We start from the raw sequence: 20441 nt of genomic DNA, 5'->3' as shown, positions 1-20441 counted from the left end.
TTTAAATATACTTTAGGGCTTTATTTTGAAATACTTAAATATTATATGGATACCATTTAAGAAGCGAGAATAATTTATTTATTTAAAAAGTAAATTATCATATTTACTATAAATTGTTTATCAGATAACTTTTTTTAAAAATTATATGTATCTAAATCGTAATTCGAAAGAGTGGTTTTTCAGTATCTTTGAGTACTAAGGATTCATAAATGTATAATAGGCTTATAGGCTTTGAAGATATAGGGAATATAATAATATAAAAATTACAATTATCAATATTATAATACATTAACTTTTTATAATTAGTGAAAAATTGTCAGAATATAATAGACAAATTATTACCACATCTATTTTATATTTTTATAAAACTGTTTTTCAAGACTGTTATAATTCTTATGTATATACAAAGTTATAACATGAAAAATAAAAACTACTCAAGTGAAATTTGATTTATATTTATATATAACATTTAAAAAAAAAAAAAATCTTTATTTGATAATTTATATCAAAACATTTAGATCTCATTTTTCACATATAAAAAGTGTATATCGCTATAGGATACTTTTTAAAATAGTGTAAAAGTATAATTGAAAATGTGATTTTTAAGAAAATTTAAAAATTCTAAAAATCAAAATTTTAATCTACTCATTATTAAAAAAATAACTGAGTTGAACATGTTAAGTATCTAATCATCTGTATAAACCTACCCTAACTTATTCTTTAAAATATATATTTGGTAAATAAAATACATAAAATACCTACGTATCACCTATGTAAATATTGAACTATTAACTATTATGACATGAGGTACACGGTTTTTGATCATTCACTACTCATAACATTTATCATCCAGGTATGTGGTCCACGACATTTATCCATTTTTCATATATACCTACATAAAACACAAGCACATACTTTGTTTTTATATATGAAGGACAATCCGCAGAACAATATTCGTCAAGAAACTACTATTATCACACTATATTTTCTTTTTATAAAACAAAATATAAGTTACCAGATTTTTAATAGTACACCCACAGTTTACGAAATCAAGACGTAGTTAGTCTAGACTAAATTCTAGTCTGTTCCAAATTATTGCTACATTTCTATATTACCCGGTGTAACCGTGTATTTCTTTCAATAAAATATATTTTTGTCAGCCAAATGAATGTGTATAACTACGGTTTATGCTATTTTGATTTTGCTTAATTTAAGCGGATATCATAAGGTTTTACCATACTTTATTATTTGATAAAATCAAGCACCTAACTAATTAATTATTTTCAACTTCTATAGTAAATACGAGTGTGTTTGTACTTCATTAAATAGGACGAGAATGAAAATAATAAAAATTATGTGGGTTATTATTGGTATGTATTGTATGTATTATATGTGTTATATATATATTATAAATTATAATGTATATTAATATTATAGGTACCTACACATATGTAAAGACAAATCCATATTTTTTAACATTTCATTTTTGTTTGCAGCCCAGTTAGTTTTTACGTTTATACGAGTTATTCAGTATTTCACTTATACTCTGATGACCTGCTGGGTACATTAATAAATGATTCATTTCATTCTCCTGAGCATGAACTTGCGCAACTAAACGACCCAAAATCAAAACAATACCGAGGTACCTAGCCTCTTCTCCTCTTATTCGACCACGGTTTTCTGATTATAATTTATTTATAATAACAGCCCGAGTCCACAAGTTAGGGTCGGGATCTATACAATGTGTTTAATAAAAAATGAAGGAGACAAAGATAATATTCTAGTTAATATAAATAACAAAAGAGTCGAAACAGAGGTGTTTTATATATAATAATAATAGTAATAATTTTTATTTTTATTATTATTCTCTCAGTGTTTTATGTTTTAAATAGCAAAAAATACGGTTTATACACTCTTAATAGCAATTTAAATGGTATAATGTGTTCTTAATTAATATTTTTAAATCAAAACGATTTAATTATAGTTTTTAACATAGCTACCAAGTATAATAATTTAGAGTGTAACTGAATTTAATACTCAACTATCAATAATATAGTGTGACAAATATAGTTTTGTTTTTATTTTGAATATAATATATATATATATATATATATATATGTAATATGTATTATATTTAATATAATAAAATAAAGAAATGAATTAACAAAATATAAAGAAATTCAAATTTTAATTTTAAAATATATTATAACAACTACCAATAAACAAATAAATTCTTATATGTTGGATAAAATAGGATTAAGTTTTATATTTTTATAAAATATTTGGAAATAAATCAAAAACCTAATCTAACTAAAATAGTATTCTACAAAAAAACGACTTGGCAAAAATATATTAAAACGTAAAATAGTGAATGTTCAACACACCTAAAATTTCTTATCATATTGGTAATATTATGTAGGTAAATAGAAATATATTGTAAATTAATATTAAAAATACGTAATTATAAATTGCATTTTATCATTTCAAACTTTACTTTAAAATAAAATATAACACACAATACACAACTTAAAAAAAATTAGTGTATCCGTTTTAAAATATAAAATTTGAATAACGAAAATATGGTATAAATTTGTTTTTTTTTTTTCATGTTTTTCGCATTATAATCATTAAAATTAGATATTACCAGAATCGGTCATTGGATTAATAATATGTATTTTTATAAATTTATAATTTATGTTGTTAATTAAGTTTTATGTTCTTTTTTTTTCAAATTTTCAATTGTGTAAATTTTAATAGACTAGGTTTGTACTCTGAAAAAACAACAGTTGAAAATATGGTTGGAACTTTTTTATAAGAAAAAATACATGGAAAAGTTCATTTCAGAAACACTCAATGATTAATTTCGGTATTTATTTAATACAGTTAATGGACTTTTTTCGCAGAAAATTGTTTTTGGAATAAAATATATATGTGTATATATATTATATACTAGAAATTCGACAGTCAAAATTCTCAATAAGTTGAAAGAAAATAAATCTTTTTTATTTACTTTATATACTCTAAATAAATATAATATGCAATACAAAATTGTATTATATTATGATTTATAAAATATTTTGTATTAGCCATTAGGTATGGATTTTTTTTTTACTGATTTTATTTATATTGGGATTATATAATACTGCTGTGATTGTTGATTTTATTTCCTGTTTCAAAACGACTGTCGATATTTTATGCTTTATTACAAATACTGACTTGAAACTTTGATAAAGCTATCATTACAAGTTCGATATTCAAATCTCGTAAGTAATTAAATTTAAAAGTTTTATGCAGGAATTATATTTTTGATAAATTTGGTTGTGGCAACCAACAACTATGTGATATATACACTAAAATTCACTAAGTATGCATACAAAATATGCTAATTGCGGTAGGAATGTCACGAGAAGGTATAAGCGGAAGTGTAATATTTAACAGTTGCGATGCAATACTAGTAGGTATCGAAGGAATTACCGAAATACTATGTTTCGTAATTAATCTCGTTCAACGGTGATGTTGGTAATCAGTCGGTTGTTAATCATTACGAAACCTTTAACAAGGTTAGTGGAACTTTGGTGTCATCATCTATGAGTGTATATGTGTGGGCGATGGAGGTTGAGATTTGTAGGGTTAAGGTTAGTTTGAACACCAACTCCCAAGTAAGTTCTATAGGGATCACACGTCCCCTTAAACATCATTGCAGGTTTATTGTACGGATCGCTATCATCAAGCCTAACTTAGCAAGAAACAGTATAAAGTTTATTATGTCCATAGGATTTCGTAGATTCCGTGTTTTAGTTTCACACTCAATTATCCGAATACATGTAGTATAATATACTAGTAACATATTATGTACATACACTGACATAATATAAAAAGTCACATAATATAAACGTATAAGATCAAAACCAACAAACCAGACAGGAATAGTTTATTAGTGTCTCTCTCTATCTAACTACAATAATTAATAACAAAAACATACTGAATTTTCACGCACTAATTACCTATGATTGAAGACGACCTATAATCGGCATAATCGTGGAAGTCAGCTTTATGATTTAGGAACCCAGGTATGGTGGATAGACACGTCAGTTGAACCTCGGCGCCAAGTTTATCCGACACCGGAAATGTGAGCCTCATTGCGGAGGCGGAGTCCGACAATGCCTTAACGATTGGTTTCATGTAGGTATCCGGTGGCTGAAAAAAATGTATTATTAGTGAATTATTATTAATGAAAAAGTAGTATTAAAAATTCTCTACAGTATGATATTATATTATATAGAAATTAATTTTTAAGCCCACTAATAATTAGTATATTATTTATTATTTTTATCTTATTGTGAGAAACGAAACTTGTCATAAAATAATTATATAATTATAAATGTAATTTTTTTTTTTTTTAGTATGTAATAATTAGGAATTATATATAACATAGTTACTTAATCATAACAAAGTATGATTGAATAATCATAAAATAAAGTTAAAATTATATATCTAAATCATTAGCTATAACTTATGTAAAATATATTTTATCAACAATGGGAATGTATATTTAAACAACAAGTGTCAAATTAGCAAAGAAAATTACTGGCCATAAGCCAGCTGTCTTATATATAATGGATTTAGACTAATAGATTTAGTACTACATTGTTAGGTTAGGTCAAAACTCAGACTTCTCGAGTTCCATAAATCAATAACAATTTTAACATAACAATAATGCATATTAATATTTTATTTACGACAGCTGTTGCAGACGGTTGAATCAATTGATTTCCATCCTTGAGTAAATATTAAACTCGTTTCAATATGATTTGGACTTTGGACACATGTGCCATGATTATATTGTTATAGTTTATTTTATTATTATTATTATTTAGAAATACATATCGACAGGTTTTCTAAATCTAATACCTAAGATAGGATTTAAGTTTGTAGATTAATGTTGTAGGTGTAATAGCTGTATAAAATAAGTGGTGCAGGTTACAGACACAGTAAATAACGATAGTTTAAATTAAATAATATAATTTCGATAGATGTAAATATTTTGTGAGCAGAGTGATGGTTTCTGAAATAGGTGTAAGAAATTCACAAATATTGTATGGGGTATTGAGCTCATTTTAAAATCTTTGGTAATTGTGATATTCGGTAAAAAAAAATGTATTTGGTTGTATCTGGCGTGGCGCATAAGTCACAGAGATGAGGTTGATCTTGTCCAGCCATCAGGTGCTTGTGTATTATGTTGATGTGCTCAATTTTAAGTCTGTACTTTTTTTTTTTATTATTTACAGTTTACGTGAGAATAATTCATTGAATTTATAAGAAATGGTGGTTGATTTTATTTTTCTAAATTAATTATTATCATGTAGGGAAACTCCATTTCTTTCGCTATAATTGAGATAAGTTTAGGTTTATTTAGTGTTTTGTGTCTGGGTAAGTTGTGAAATTCTTTAACAACGCAGGTTTTTAGGTTGCTTTTTCTATTTCATTTCAATAAATAAATACACGAAACAATTAATACTAATATTATTTTCCTAAAATCCAGAAAAATCTGGTATTAATTTTTTGTTTAATAGTATATTATTCCATATTTGTGTGCATATGAAGTTATTTTTTGTAGCATTGACTATGTTTTCGAGCTTATTTATACATTATTATTTTTCTGTAGAGTAAACTATTTCTGTGGCTTTTATAAGTGCTGTTACAGTTTAATATTATTATTATTTTATATATACACAACCATAATAAGTGAACATCGTGACAAAAAAAACTTTTGATTTGTAAAAACTATATTGTTGTCCCAACAAAAAAATAACAGCTTTTTTTTTGTTAATATTATTAGTTTATTATTTTTTTCCTATAGTTTTCTAAACAATCTACTAACAACTGAAAAAATAACATGTTTTTTTCACATTGCATTTGATACATATTATGTTAAAATTATTATTATTTTGTGAATTTGTATTATGTTTTCTCCATAGAAAAAACTACTGTCTTATATAAAATTGTCAATACATATTATTCTATTGTTATGCTATAAAAACTTAAATTAAAAACTGAAAAGACTATAATATTATGTGTTATTTTTATTATGTTATAAAGATAGTACTGCGTTTTTTTTTAGCGGCTCATAGTATTCATATATTCGTACATCTAGGTATAAAACTCAAATTATTTTTTCAAGTATTTATGTATTTAACTGGTACAGTGAAAGCATAGTATAATATTCCAATATGTTAGAGTTAAAATTACAGCTGGGTTATGAATGAAAACTTATTTATTCTGAATTTGGGGAAAATCTGGGTACCTGAGGTAGTTTATTTTGATGGTCTTGTGACCCTGCGGGCATTAAATATATGAAGATGTGGAGCTAAAAGCCCGCGAGAACGTATCATTTCAATGAATCATGCCAAATTCTGTGCACGCTTACTTGCTACATAATTTACCGTTATTGCTATTTCACGTGTTTTACTGCTTCTAAAGGCACTAAAAAATTATCCATATACTTGTTATTCACTAAATAAAAAATTTAAAAATATATTTTACAAGGTCATTAATATAATGATTACAGTTAGTTATTATTTATTGCGATTCAAGTATTTTCAATATAAATTGTGAATTGTATGATAATGTTTCTATCTTCAAAAATATAGTTTTTTGTTTCCATGTCACGTTTTAAAAGCTCAAATACGTATACGGTATTAGGAATTATTGGAATAGGTACCTACCATCATTTTATATAACATTTTTAGTAAAGCAATTTGTATTTCAAATGTATATTAACATTTTCCTTGTTCGATAAAAAAAGTGTCTAAAAAGAAAAAATAACTTCTATTTGAATTTATTATGAATTTCACTTATTATATAATTTATATATTGATAATAATATACGGTTAGGTATTCATCATAACATAAATATAATTATGTATGGTATTCTTCTTCTTCTTTTTTTTTTTTTGTATCCCAACCTCAATAGTTGGCTTGACTTTTTATTTGTATTTCATTGTATTGATTAAATGACCTTTAGAAATCTATGTTCTTAAAAGTAAAAACTAATTTTTGTTTTAAAAGGTCAAACAAGTTATATATCTTTTTTTGCTTGCAAACTTACATAATAAAAACTTACATTTTTAATTAAGAACAAATTTTAAATACTACAAAATTATTATTTGGTAATTAGATACCTCTCTGCTGTCTATTAGGTGTTGAGTAGGCCACTGATATGAGTGTATTCAATTTTAATTCAATGAATATCATTGTATACGAAAAACGATTTTGAAAGGTGGAGACCACTGTTCTATATTACCAAGTGATAATGATTTTTTGATAAGACTATTTAAGTAATTTATTTTACTATTAGTATTATAATAAGTTAATAATATTATCATTTTTTCCGAAAATATTATATTTATGATATTATAATTAGTGTAAAAATTATTTTAAAAATATCTATTTATACCAATGCATATCAACTTATATAACTTGATATTTAATAATACATATTTATACTTCAAAACAGTAAAAATATGGTCAAAGTATAAATAAATCATAAATATCATTGTGTATGATAAAATTCATAATAATGAAAATTAATTAAAATCGTTTGAGAAAAAATAGCTATTATACGGGGGAATGTCCAATGTCGTTAAAATTTCAACTTAAAATGGTCATAAAAATTAATTTGACTGTCCGATACACATTTTTTAAATATTGGTTGCAAAACATATAAAAAAAACCTTGTATTCAATTTTAAATGTCAAGTATGAACAGTAAATTTTGTATGAGTATATGAATACAAAACAATTTGTAATTTATAAGATGTTGACAAATTTTGTCAAAATTCTTACTAAAATAATCATAAAAAATATTGTAATTAATAATTCTCGATATTTTTTAATTAAGAATTAATGATCTACTTATTAGGATATTTGTATTAAATTTTTTAGTGTTTCTATTCTTGCATACATTTTTTATGAGCATTTACGGAAAAAAAAGAACACGCATTATTGTAAAATCGATTCAATATTATATAAATTTATATACTTCACTCAGAATCTGATATGAAAATAAAAACACATTGAATAATTTTTAAATATTTATGAACTAGTAAATAATATTCGTAAATACTACTGTAATTATTTAAAACTAAAATATTTTTTTTTCAAGCATAATTTGTATCGTAAACTATTTTATTTTAAAACCCATCTTGATATAATCTAACTACAATTATAGTAGTATAGACAGTATATCATTATTGTGTTTCATTTTTTTTTTTTAATATTTGATTATTATTACCTTATTACGTTTGTATAATAGTCAATTATACAAATTATTTTATTATTTTATTTTTACATAAGAAGTCCAAATTTCTTTAATTTATAACAATTACTAAGAAAAGAAATAAATAGTATACATTGTAGACATGAAAAGTACAACTATTATTACTGAAAGTGATTGATAAAATAGTTTTGAATATAAATACGCAGTGTAATAAAATATATTTTTTTTTTAGAATACTAAAAATCTAAACTATTATAATAATATGAAAATAGTGTTGGCATGGTAACTGACAGGACACTGATGCATCAGATTTGCCTATATAGAGTGCCGTGTAACCAATTTATCTTCAAATTTAATTATTTTTTTTTTTAGAAAAAAGATAATTTTTATTGTTTATTTAGAATTTAGATATCTAATAATCAATGAGTAAAGAAATATTATCGGATAATTTGTGTAATTTATGTATAATGTATTTAAATATTATCATATTTTATATACAAATTATTGAATACACCGATATTCATCTAGAATTTACCATTTTGTTAATAATAACTATAAATATTTTGTTACAAATTACCCTTCTTCCGTTGACCAACCATGTGATTTCAGGTACAGGCTTTGATGGCCCTGATGTACAAGTGGCGTCTAATATATCTCCTACGTTGAACACATCTTTGAAGATTTCAATCGTAGGATCGGTATTTTGAATTTCTGAAAATAAAAATAACACGTTTCTTAGAATTTTGTACTTCATTAATTTATTTAAAAAAAAATGTGCTTACTTATAACTGTTAGGTCATGGGATTCTGATGTTTTACTATATATTGGAGATTCTGTAGTTACTGTACATGCGTATTGGCCAGAAGCATCATGTTGTACGTCCATGAGTGCCAACTCTGAGGGTTTTGTTTGGCCCCACTAAAAAGATAAAAACAAATATCAATAGATCAAATATTAAATTGAAATGAGACTTTGATACAATATATTATATATTTTATGACAAATATTTGAAAAATAATTTATATATATTTATACGTGTAAAAATCGTAGGTATATAATTGTGTATTATTAATCGGTAAATAAATCACTTTACTAATGTAATAACTATGTACTTCGAATACGTTTCGAAAAATAGTTGACTACATTAAATAATAATATTTAATATACATAATAACAATAAAATATTGATAAATATTGATATTTAATGGATATTATCAATTAAATATTTGTAACTTTACAAATACCTAGTTATTCATTGAATAAATTAATAATTGTAAGAATTAGTTCAGTGTTTTAAATTAAATGCTGTGCTATTTTTCTTGTACCCTATTTTATTTATTCTTTTAAGTGTATAAATATATTATACAGTACGAATTTTTATTTTGATTCAGATTCCATACCTTATCTTATCTATAAATATAAATTACATTTTTAAACTTTTCTTTTACTTTTAAAAATGTCTAAACAATTAAAAAAAATTCTCGTTTTATATTATTATACCATGCATATCGAATTATCTTATTATTTATTGTTTATTATACATTTGGAATAATGTACGCACTTTTAGAATATTTTCAAGCTAATGTACCTACATATATTTTATAAGGAAATTATTGTTCATGAGTTATAATATTATTTAAGATTTAATACTTTTTGTATTTCAACTCTTTTATTCATGGATTAACTTAAATATATTTAAAAAAAAAAGTTGAAACATGATAAACCTTTTGAAACTTTTATAAAACGTTTGAAAAAATACAGTATTTAGTTTTAAAAAAATTCTAAATGTAACAATATCAAAATTATTTAAAATATTATGCTCTACCAGTGACACTAAATCCAATTTGTTTTTACCCTAAAAAAAAAAAAAAATACCTACAGATTTCGTAATATAAGTTATTATCATAAATCATATTTATGAGTACTCATACAGTTAGGTTAGGTAATGTTAACACGTAAACGCGTCAGCGCGTACTAACGTTTTGGCGATATTATTTTTATCACATTGTACATGGTTTATCATAAGACCCGTTTGAAGTAAAATAAGATAATAATTTTGATTTTTGGTATTATTATGATAAAATTCTATAGCTAATTATAATGTATTTATGTTAAAATAAATACAATTTAACAATACGTTACAGTGACTCGTTTGTCACTTGTTATTATTTAGTGCATTGTGTTTATTTAAAAGTTCTTTCTCTTATTTCAACAAAGTAATACGTTTTGCTGTATGAAATTATAAACGGTCGAAATGTTCAACTTCGTAAACTTTTCACGAGGATGTGATACATTTATCTGAATAATATAATATGTATAGGACTACACAAAACACAATTCCATGCTGTAAACTACAGCTGTGTAAATTGTTGTTTACAATAGATTCTATATATAGCTGGTACATGAATAAAATTACTAACGACATATAAAGAGCTGACGTGTGCAAATTATATTATCTTATCTTTTTTATTATTTTTTTATTTCTTTTTTTTTTTATTATAAATCGCGTTTGACTATAGCGATTGACATCATATAATAGCTAATGGACGGCCAAGTGGTGTGATAATCAGGGTCAACACGTACGTGCGGGAGTGCGGTGGATATAATTCACGCGTTTTTCAAAGGATCTCAAAAGTGTTCCATCGCTCTTGTATACTCATTGAATAACATATTAAGATAATAAAATTTACTAATAACTGTGAAATAATATTTAAAAAAATCCATAATATTCATGTTTAAAAATTGTTTTACGTTAAAGCGTAGATAATTTTTAAAAATTAATTGGGAAAATTTTAAACGAATGATGCAAACTATTTTTTATTTAAATAGCCAATCTTCTTTTAGCTATATAAATATTATATTAAAATTTAAAAGTATTTAATTTACAGTATTGTTTTTTATGATTATACGAATATAAATTAAAATCATGAAACTTAATATATTTATAATATGACTATTATAGAACATAATACTATAATATTATTTATAAAACTGTATATTATCAAGATTTTTTTTCTAATCGCATCGCAGTCATTTTTTTTTAAAAAAAGTAGGCAAGTGGATAAGGCTCTGTGGTAAATTAGGTCTCGAAAGGATCACTATTAAGGATGTGTTAAATGTCTGTAAGAATATATTACAATTCATAATATTTTGTTTTAATATACATATAGCTATATTAAAGTAATTTATTTTAGTTTTAATATTAATTTAGATTAATAATATAATTTTTCTCAACAATTTTGTTTTATGTATACCATTAAATATTAACCAATTTATGAAAACTTATTATTTTATAACTCAAAAATAAATAAAATATTTATTTAAATACTGAGTACCATAAAAAAATTAAATAGCAATAAAAAAATATATAGTGTAAAATAGATAATATTATCTTAAAATAAACCAAAATGTCATTGCGCTTAAATTCATAATAATATTGTAGTACAAGTAAAAGGTTTAAGTTTCCAAGAATGTTTGTAAATAATGTATCCGAACATCGTTTAAATAAAAAGTTTTGTCCAAATCTGAACTAACTTAAAATGTCTATAAAATATAATTATCTTTATATATTTTTTAGATTCTGTTGCTTCACTATAAAATAATTACTAAATAAAATTAATTGATTTTACATGAATTTTGTCAATATTTTAAGTTTAAATGATTATAAAAATTATTATGAGTATAGATTCTTGATTTTTTTTTCTACTGAAAAATTAACATAATATGGGAAGCTTTATAATTAAACTAGTAGTAAGTAGAAGTAATAAAAAATAAAAAATAAATAAATAAAAATAATTGAAAAAGTATTATGATTGTAAATAGTTCAAAAATAATATAAATATTCGTTATACATTTTAAACATGTACGGTTGTTCCTTTTCAAGTTACATAAAAAAAAAAAAAATTTATTTAAAATTAGATTTGAGTAGTAAAGATTCCTGGTTTTCTTGATTTTTTTATTTGTTTTTTCCGAATATAAAATAAGTACTGAGCAATTTTAAATTTTACCTCTTTAATGTTCAAACTAGATCGAATTTTTTATCCAAAACTATCCCCATTTTTTGGAAATCAAAATATTTTGATAACTTATTGCTTACTTCTCCTCCTCCTCCTCTTCAAAAAAAAAAAAAATCATTATAAAATCAGTACATTCATTGTTCAGTTCAAAATCTAAAATTATTTAATTTATACACTTTTATAATACATGCCGTATTGGTTATTAATTATTATTCATAATAATAACTCAACTGGAGGACAAATTAATTTTAGCTAAACAATGTCATTAAGTTGTCAATAGCCTATCAAAAATTTGGGATTAAAAATATATTATTGAATTTAAAAATTAAAAACATTTTAAATGGTTCTGAAAAATAAAAATAATCTGTTGACCACAGCTAAACGTGTGTTTCAATGTCACAAACCAGAATAATACTTTGATGCTATATTAGAATTAATAAATGATTAATAGTCTTTTATATATTCTAACAGAACAATACTTTTGGTTTGTATTAATTAAAATTGAAGTATTGTAGTTGTATTTCGTGTAATGAAAATTGTCAATCAAAAGTCGAAACTTATAATTATATAAGTGTGTTTTTATTTTGTATTATCTGAATCCGATTGATTCAAATTAATAAATTAAATTTCTTTAGTATCCACCTCGTCTGAAAGTATTACTATAAAATTAATTTATCACTAACTTCACAAAAGGTTTAACAGTATGCGTGAAGATTGGAATTCTTTAGTGCCTACTGGTTGATTAAGTTTCATTGTTTTTTTTTTTTTTTTTTTTTTAATTTCTTGTTAAATGATTTAAATAAAATGTATGTAAAAGAATATCATTTCATATTATTTGTATAAGTGTAAATGTCTTATAATTCATAATATTTTTAATTTACATTATATATGACATGCCGATATACCAATTAATGTATTGTACTTTTTAGCATTGTAAGTTACAATACTGAAGTTAAATAGTGACTGCATTTTTACAACAATAGAATTGTACAATTTATTGCTAATTATTATAACAAATAATGGTATCCAACTAAATAGTTTAAGTAATGTCCTATCATTATTAAACCATATTTTGTATCATTTTGAATAATATTGTTTGATACTACTGTCGATAATGATACCTCTCGATAATAATAATATTACGCATAATCATCAATTAAAATTATGGTCTGTATCACCAACTGGCAAAGATTATGCCTTTGCCCTCTATGTTATTACGTTTGCAACGTTTGTACTAGCTGTATTGTTTTAAGTTAATCATTAGATGATCGTCCTTGTTTTTATACTATATTTGATAAAACAGTCCACAATCATATTATTTCTTATCTTGAAATTACCTACCTACAATTTAATTCATAGTTTTTTGAATAAATATTCTGGTTATATAGAATGTGTGGTATTATTTTTGTCCAAAATTGATCTTCCTCTTTTTGCATAAACAATTAAATTCTTTTTGCACTCATTTTCACGTTCAACATATTAAAAAGCACTGTCTCAAAATCAGTTAAGTATATTTCTCTCCAAAAATATATTGTGTTTGTGTAAATTAAAATAATTATTATATAATAATATAAGTCTAAATTTATGTATAGGTATATTAAATTAAAAAGTATCCATAAAACAAAGATAAAATTTAACAATATACCTAATACAAGATAGTTAAGTCGATATTAGTTCATTAAACCTTGGTATTCATATAGAATAATTCGATTAATTACTAATTAATACATATAATATATTACATAGATACATTTTTTAAAGATATTATAAGAACTTACCTACAATCATTATTTTAACGTACTTACTGCTTATACAAGCACAATTTTTTTAATTATATATTTAATAATTATTGAATGTATACAAACACAATACACTTTTGGAGAGGAATATTCACCTCCTCGTAGTGCTCTTTAGGTTATACTAAATGCCTAAATGGCTTTATTAAACTAATTTTGATTCCGAAGATGTTGAACGCGAAGCCGTGGTCGAAAATGCAATTATGTTTAGATGAAAAGAGAAAACTAATTTATCTTATTTTGGCTGAAAAAAATAAATGGACAAAAAGAAGAAGGTCGTTTTTAGACGAAAGGAGTTCACCCTGCAAAAAAGTTGAGACCCACTGTTGTAACGTGTTGTTATACTCGTTAATAAATATTATTACTCTTGAGTACATTACCAATATTTTATTGTCATCTGTTGTAATCACATTGAATTTGCCATCAAATTAACAAAGCCAATGGTAATTGTAGATTGTATGAATATTTACAATAAATTCAATAAACAGTTATTTACAATGAGTATGATGATTATGTTCATTTTAAATTGTAATAATACTGTTGATCACATACATAAGGTGTACCAAAATTTAGAGTAATATTGTATCGTATTTCACAATCAAATTATCACTATAACCACCATACTTTCTAGAGTGCCGCAAAGCAATTATATTACAGAGACTTTTCTCGTTTGATTATAGCTTATGTTATTATATAATTCCAACTCACCGGAATCGACTTACGATTTTATATTAATATTACAGCAATAATTTGTTTCTATTGATTTCTGTTTTTCATTTCACGAAATGATCACAAACGGTCTGACAAGAAATTACCAATTATAAAAATCAAATCAATGTTATAAGAATTCGTAATTAAAAGTAATCATAAAATGTACTATAATTGTTTTATCAGTTGTTCCTACGATCTGAGGGGTATTGCAATACTAAGTAAAATATAATTCAATTATTCAAATCCTTGTTTTTTGAAATTTGAAATGCCCATATTTTTAATGAGCTTAGATATTTTATAACATTTAATAAATATTTTGTATAATACAATTTTTTTTTTTTTTTTTTTAATGAAAAAAATTTCTTAACTTGAATTTTCATTATAAAGCTGATCATTTTTTATAAATCTGTACAAATATTTAATATAAAGTTTAAAATGATGAATAAAAATAATCAGTGAATCATCCAGTACCAAGCTGATCAATTTAAATGTGTACACTCATTATATCAAAAAGTTTTAACTCTTTTGAAATCATTTTGATTAAATAATTTTTTTTTTTTTTAAACTACATTTTTCACAATTTATATTATTAATATTTTCTTATGGCTTTTATATTTTTGAACAACAACACATATTTTTAATTCAAATCTTGCTAAATAAATTGATCTTCTTTTGTATAGTGTAAGTTCATCGTATTTTTCCGTTTTCTTAATTTAATTCAATAGGCCGTACCCTGTTCTTAATACCGATAATACTGTGATAACATATTATATTGAATTGATTTTAACGTTTCAACGTTTTGACTTAAAAGTATTATGGTGAATTCTTATCATTGAAAATACTGTAAAAAAAGATAAATTTTTAACTGTTGAAAGACAACAACAGAATGTATGTTAGTGGAGACTCGCCATAAGACCCTGATCGTAGATATCAACTAAAAATTATACCCGTTCAAACTGTTTTTTAGATATTGCGTATACATGTATCGATTTTTTTAATATACACGCGTTGTTCTGTCACGCCAAAATATAATAATTATATTATAGTAAGGTGGATTTACACACGAGTAGAAAACGGAGTTGACGTTTGATTGACGGCACGCCTTGGGTGCTAGGTGTGTTGTTCATGGTTATCTATAAATTTAATTTTGTATCCGTATAATTGCTGCAGGATATAATAGTCAACGATCAAATTTAATAATTTCTAATACAATTTAATTTAAGTTTAGTTTTATCGATATTTAACGATATTATCATGAAAACACTAAATTTACTGTCATAGTGTCATGTTTTTATTATATACATACATATACATATATATATACTTATATATGCATACATACATACATACTTACTTATATACTAAACTAAGTAATTATTAAAGCCAAGATGATTGAATATTGTATTGTCATTTTTAATTATATCCAAAGGGAGAGTACTTATTTTAAAATCACACCATGTAATTGTTTGCTACAGCATTTACGCAGAGTAAAAAATATAATATACTTTTAAGACGATTAGCCAAATAATGTATATTTGTCAAAGATTTAAGATAAAACCAAGCAATGAACAAAGAGTTTTATTTAAAGAGTAAATAAACCATATTGTTATTAAATTAGAAATTAAAAACGTTTTAAAATCTCTTATTGCCAAATCTAATTGCAGTTTAATTAGCCAAAAGTGAATTATTTTATGTAAATAAATAAATATATAGCAGTGAGATTAGTTTATTATCAGTATGACTTACACATACCTCCTAATCATATAGTACTAAGTAGAGTTTCGCTCTAAAATAGTTGTGAATTTGATAAATCGAAAAATTATTATAATCCTAGATAATGGAATATTTATCAGCGTTGATAGTAGACACGAATAAAATATGTCACTTAGTGTGATAATATTTATACTAAATTGTTGTAAATACATACAAAAATAAACACATTTATGAACATGGTTAGCATGCAACAGTCGTGTATTTCTACGTAGTAAACGATACGCTATACGTGTCACTTGTGTATTTAAGTAAATGCCAACACACACACATATATATATAATATATTTATATTGTTCAGTATTGTGGCAAGGTATTAAAAACACGCATATATATATATATAATATATCAAGAGAGAGAGACAGACCACGGTATCCTTCGCAATTATTTGAGGCAAATCTATAGCATTTTCGGACCCAAACGTACTATATTTCAATGTTGACTCATTCTGGTGTATATTCTGATGGGAAGGAGTGGTGTCAATGACAATAGAAAATACACACGGTTAAATACGCCAGCGAGCGTTCACAAACAACCATGGTGATACTAAACCAAAGCGCAATGACAACACGCGCGTTGATGTACGATGTCATATATATTAATCCCGTTCTAGTGTTATGATTATTATTATTATTCTCCTCCACTTATCATAGGATGTGTGCTCGAAAGAGGGAAGGGCTTGAATAGGAAGGGAAAATACAAGAGCATATTGACATGCGGTACTCCAACCAAAGACCATCAATTTTGTAGTATCTAGATTATAATATGTGTGGGTGGAGTAAACATATCTAAAATAAACTATTTAAAAATATAATATAATATTTACTGTTAAAAAAAAAAAAAAAATTAATAAATAAATACAGATTAGGTACCTATATATCAAAATAATTGTTAAGTTAGTATGGGAAAAAATTAAAACGATTAAATTTTTCTTAATATTAATTTGTATTTATAGATGTATCTATAAGATTTTCATTTTTTTTTTTTTTTTTTTGAGGTACTTAATTTTTCAAATAATATCTTACTCTTCGCATATAATTTACACCATTAAAGTGTTTTAGAAACAGGGTTACCTAGAGTATTTATAACTGACCCTTTAAAATGTACAGTTAATATTCGATGTTATATTATGATATGATTTCTACTACACAAACCTTGCGTTTGAGGTGATAATAACACAGTTCCCGTAATATTTACAATAACACAAAGCAAATAAACCTATAAAATAGTAATATCAATAAGGAAAAACAAATATATGATTCACTTACGTCAAGTTTCGCTCCAGGGATGGTGTGATTGATGTACGGTGGTACACGTCCTCTGATATACTGAAACAATTTGTCACCACTTTTGGTCCACTGGACTTTGTAAAGTTGATTTTCGACTACTGTGTGGTTACATTTGAGCACCACAGTTTCGCCTAGTTTAGCGTATCTGGGTACGATGGCTGATAGTTCGAACAAGTCATTGCAATCTAAAGATAAAATGTCAAAAATTTCTTGTGTCAGTGACCACGTTTAGCATTATTATATTATTATTATTATTATAGACTACGGTATATGTATATATATATATATGGGTTATGAGTGAGTGTGTATGTGTGTGAGTGAACGTGCGCTGAGTCCTCTGTTTCTGTTCACAGTGCCTCTTTGACGGAAGTTGTGAAATTTTAACTCATCCCACAGTTCACGCTATGAATTTATAAACATGACGTTGTGTATATATATTTGCATTACAGAATTTAGTCTTTCAGCACAAAGACGGCAAAGCTACAAGACTATGCACGACACACTATAAATTATTTATACCTAAACTATTTTTTAAATCTTTTTTTATTTATTAAAAAAGAAGTGCACCTAATACATTTTAAATGAATACTCATACAAACATTACAGCTGCTCAATTATACCAAAACTGTTGTTTTCTCTCTTCAAAGTAAAGAACAGCTATATACGTCATACGAAAAAGTAAAGAAAACTTACGAGTTCTTATGAAAAAAAAATATATTTGTATAGGTAGGTATATATTATATAATAGCGATATGGCATTATGTGCGGTTGTGGTATCCATAAAACTTTTGATATATATTTTACGAACTTCACAATCAGCTCTACATATAATAATAAAAAGTAATCTGCTGATTATGTTTATTTAGTTTTTATCTATAGAAATATATTTTTTTATTTTTATTTAATCTTCAGGAAGATAATGGCCCACTGAACTTGTATAAATACAATGAAGTTTTGTAAATTAAAATAATTTAAGATTGTATATTTAAATATTTCAATATAATTTGTTTATAAAATAACTACAATATATACAATATACATAATCTTATTAGATTATTTAAAACACTTTTTAATATTAATACTTTTCTTTGACTTTGAATTTAAAGTGTATTAAATATTCTGTCTTAAAAACTATCAAAGTAATACTATTTAATTTTCAGTACCTTAACTTATAGTTTAGAATTCAGATGAGAAAATATATATATATTTTTTTCATTAAGTATTCAGTGAAAAGAATATTATTGATTAATTATACAATTAATTTTTAACAGTTAATCAATTATATGTTAACTGTTAAGATATTAGTAGGTGCTTATGTACTATTCTTTGTATTAAGGAAATATGACCTAAGATTAATAAGTTATAAGTACCTAGATATATTTTTTAAACTCTAATAATAACTATTTTGTTATTTAATATGCTTTGTTAGCTTTTAAATGATTTATAAACGTTATTTGATTTACACTATTATAATAACTTAAGAATATTTACTTATACATAAAGGTAAAATACAAGAATGGAACGATAAGTACACATGACTATTTAACGTTTAAAATAGCTGCATAAATCATAATATAAACTTTATATGCTGTTGAATGATAATATAAAAAAATATAGATATTTGAGTTAAACAATATTATAGTCTAACAATGACGAGGTGTTAATAGTTTATTTACAGTACCGAACATGTAAGCGATAGGATAAATGGCAAAAGACATTATTTGGTCGAGATAAAGACGATATAATAAAAAAAAATTATAATATTCAGTATGAAGATAAAAATTTGATATTCAATATGCATTAAACTTGCAGTATCTCAAAATATCGCGAGTTTATATAATAATTGCGATATTATCGAAAAGCTATACCTAAGTACCTATAATATAAGTTGTATTTATGGTATAATAATATGGAAAGAAAGGAGTCTTAATGTATAAAATATAAATTATGATTAATTCTTATATAGCATACCTAGTTAATTAAATATTAAATACACTTAAAATACAAGTTTAAATTAAATAAAAACATAAATATTAAAATGTGTTTTATAATACTTAGTTAAAAGTTTAGACATTATTAAAACCGTATTGATGTAGTGGATTAATATGATTCTAAAATAACATTTATATTATTATATTTTATTTTATTTTATAGTATATTGAGACTACTGATAATTGCAATAACTAAAATAAAAATATTTATACAGTTTTGTAATTTTTCAAGTGCTTTAAAATTAAAATTGAAGTAATGTTTTTATAAAAAAAAATATGAATCTTTGTAGAATGATACAAAATTTATGTATTTTATAAATATTAATTTTAACTGAATGAAAAAAACTATAAACATAAATAAATGAATGCCATACCTACATGTTTTATATTAAATACCATTGTAAGTTTATTAATAAAGTATAATATGAACTATACATGATGTATTGATATTTTAAATTCTGTAAAATAGAATTTTAAGGTAGAAAAATATTTTATTATACCGTTTAATCTTTTATGGAGATACTAACATCTATATCAAAAATATTTAGTTAAACCTATAGATATTTAATTTGGTAGTAAAACAAGATATAG

General features: G+C 24.0%; 1 protein-coding gene across 3 annotated transcripts in view; it reads right to left on the bottom strand.

The window, feature by feature from the left end:
- Positions 1 to 20441, bottom strand: part of LOC114123547 (uncharacterized) — a 116668-nt gene that overhangs the window by 11776 nt on the left and 84451 nt on the right. For all 3 annotated transcript variants that reach the window (XR_007606976.1, XM_050210748.1, XM_050210749.1), the window contains exons 3-6: positions 17839 to 18044; positions 9060 to 9195; positions 8855 to 8988; positions 4005 to 4197 (exon numbers count right to left, since the gene is read on the bottom strand). Coding sequence is in view for 2 of the 3 variants with exons in the window: in XM_050210748.1 (XP_050066705.1) it covers positions 4005 to 4197; positions 8855 to 8988; positions 9060 to 9195; positions 17839 to 18044 (669 nt within the window). In the remaining variant the exon portion in view is untranslated. The remainder of the gene's footprint in view (positions 1 to 4004; positions 4198 to 8854; positions 8989 to 9059; positions 9196 to 17838; positions 18045 to 20441) is intronic.

Source organism: Aphis gossypii, chromosome 1 (genome assembly GCF_020184175.1).
Source record: "Aphis gossypii isolate Hap1 chromosome 1, ASM2018417v2, whole genome shotgun sequence".
Taxonomy (NCBI): domain Eukaryota; kingdom Metazoa; phylum Arthropoda; class Insecta; order Hemiptera; family Aphididae; genus Aphis; species Aphis gossypii.
This window is presented reverse-complemented; position numbering and strand designations above follow the sequence as displayed.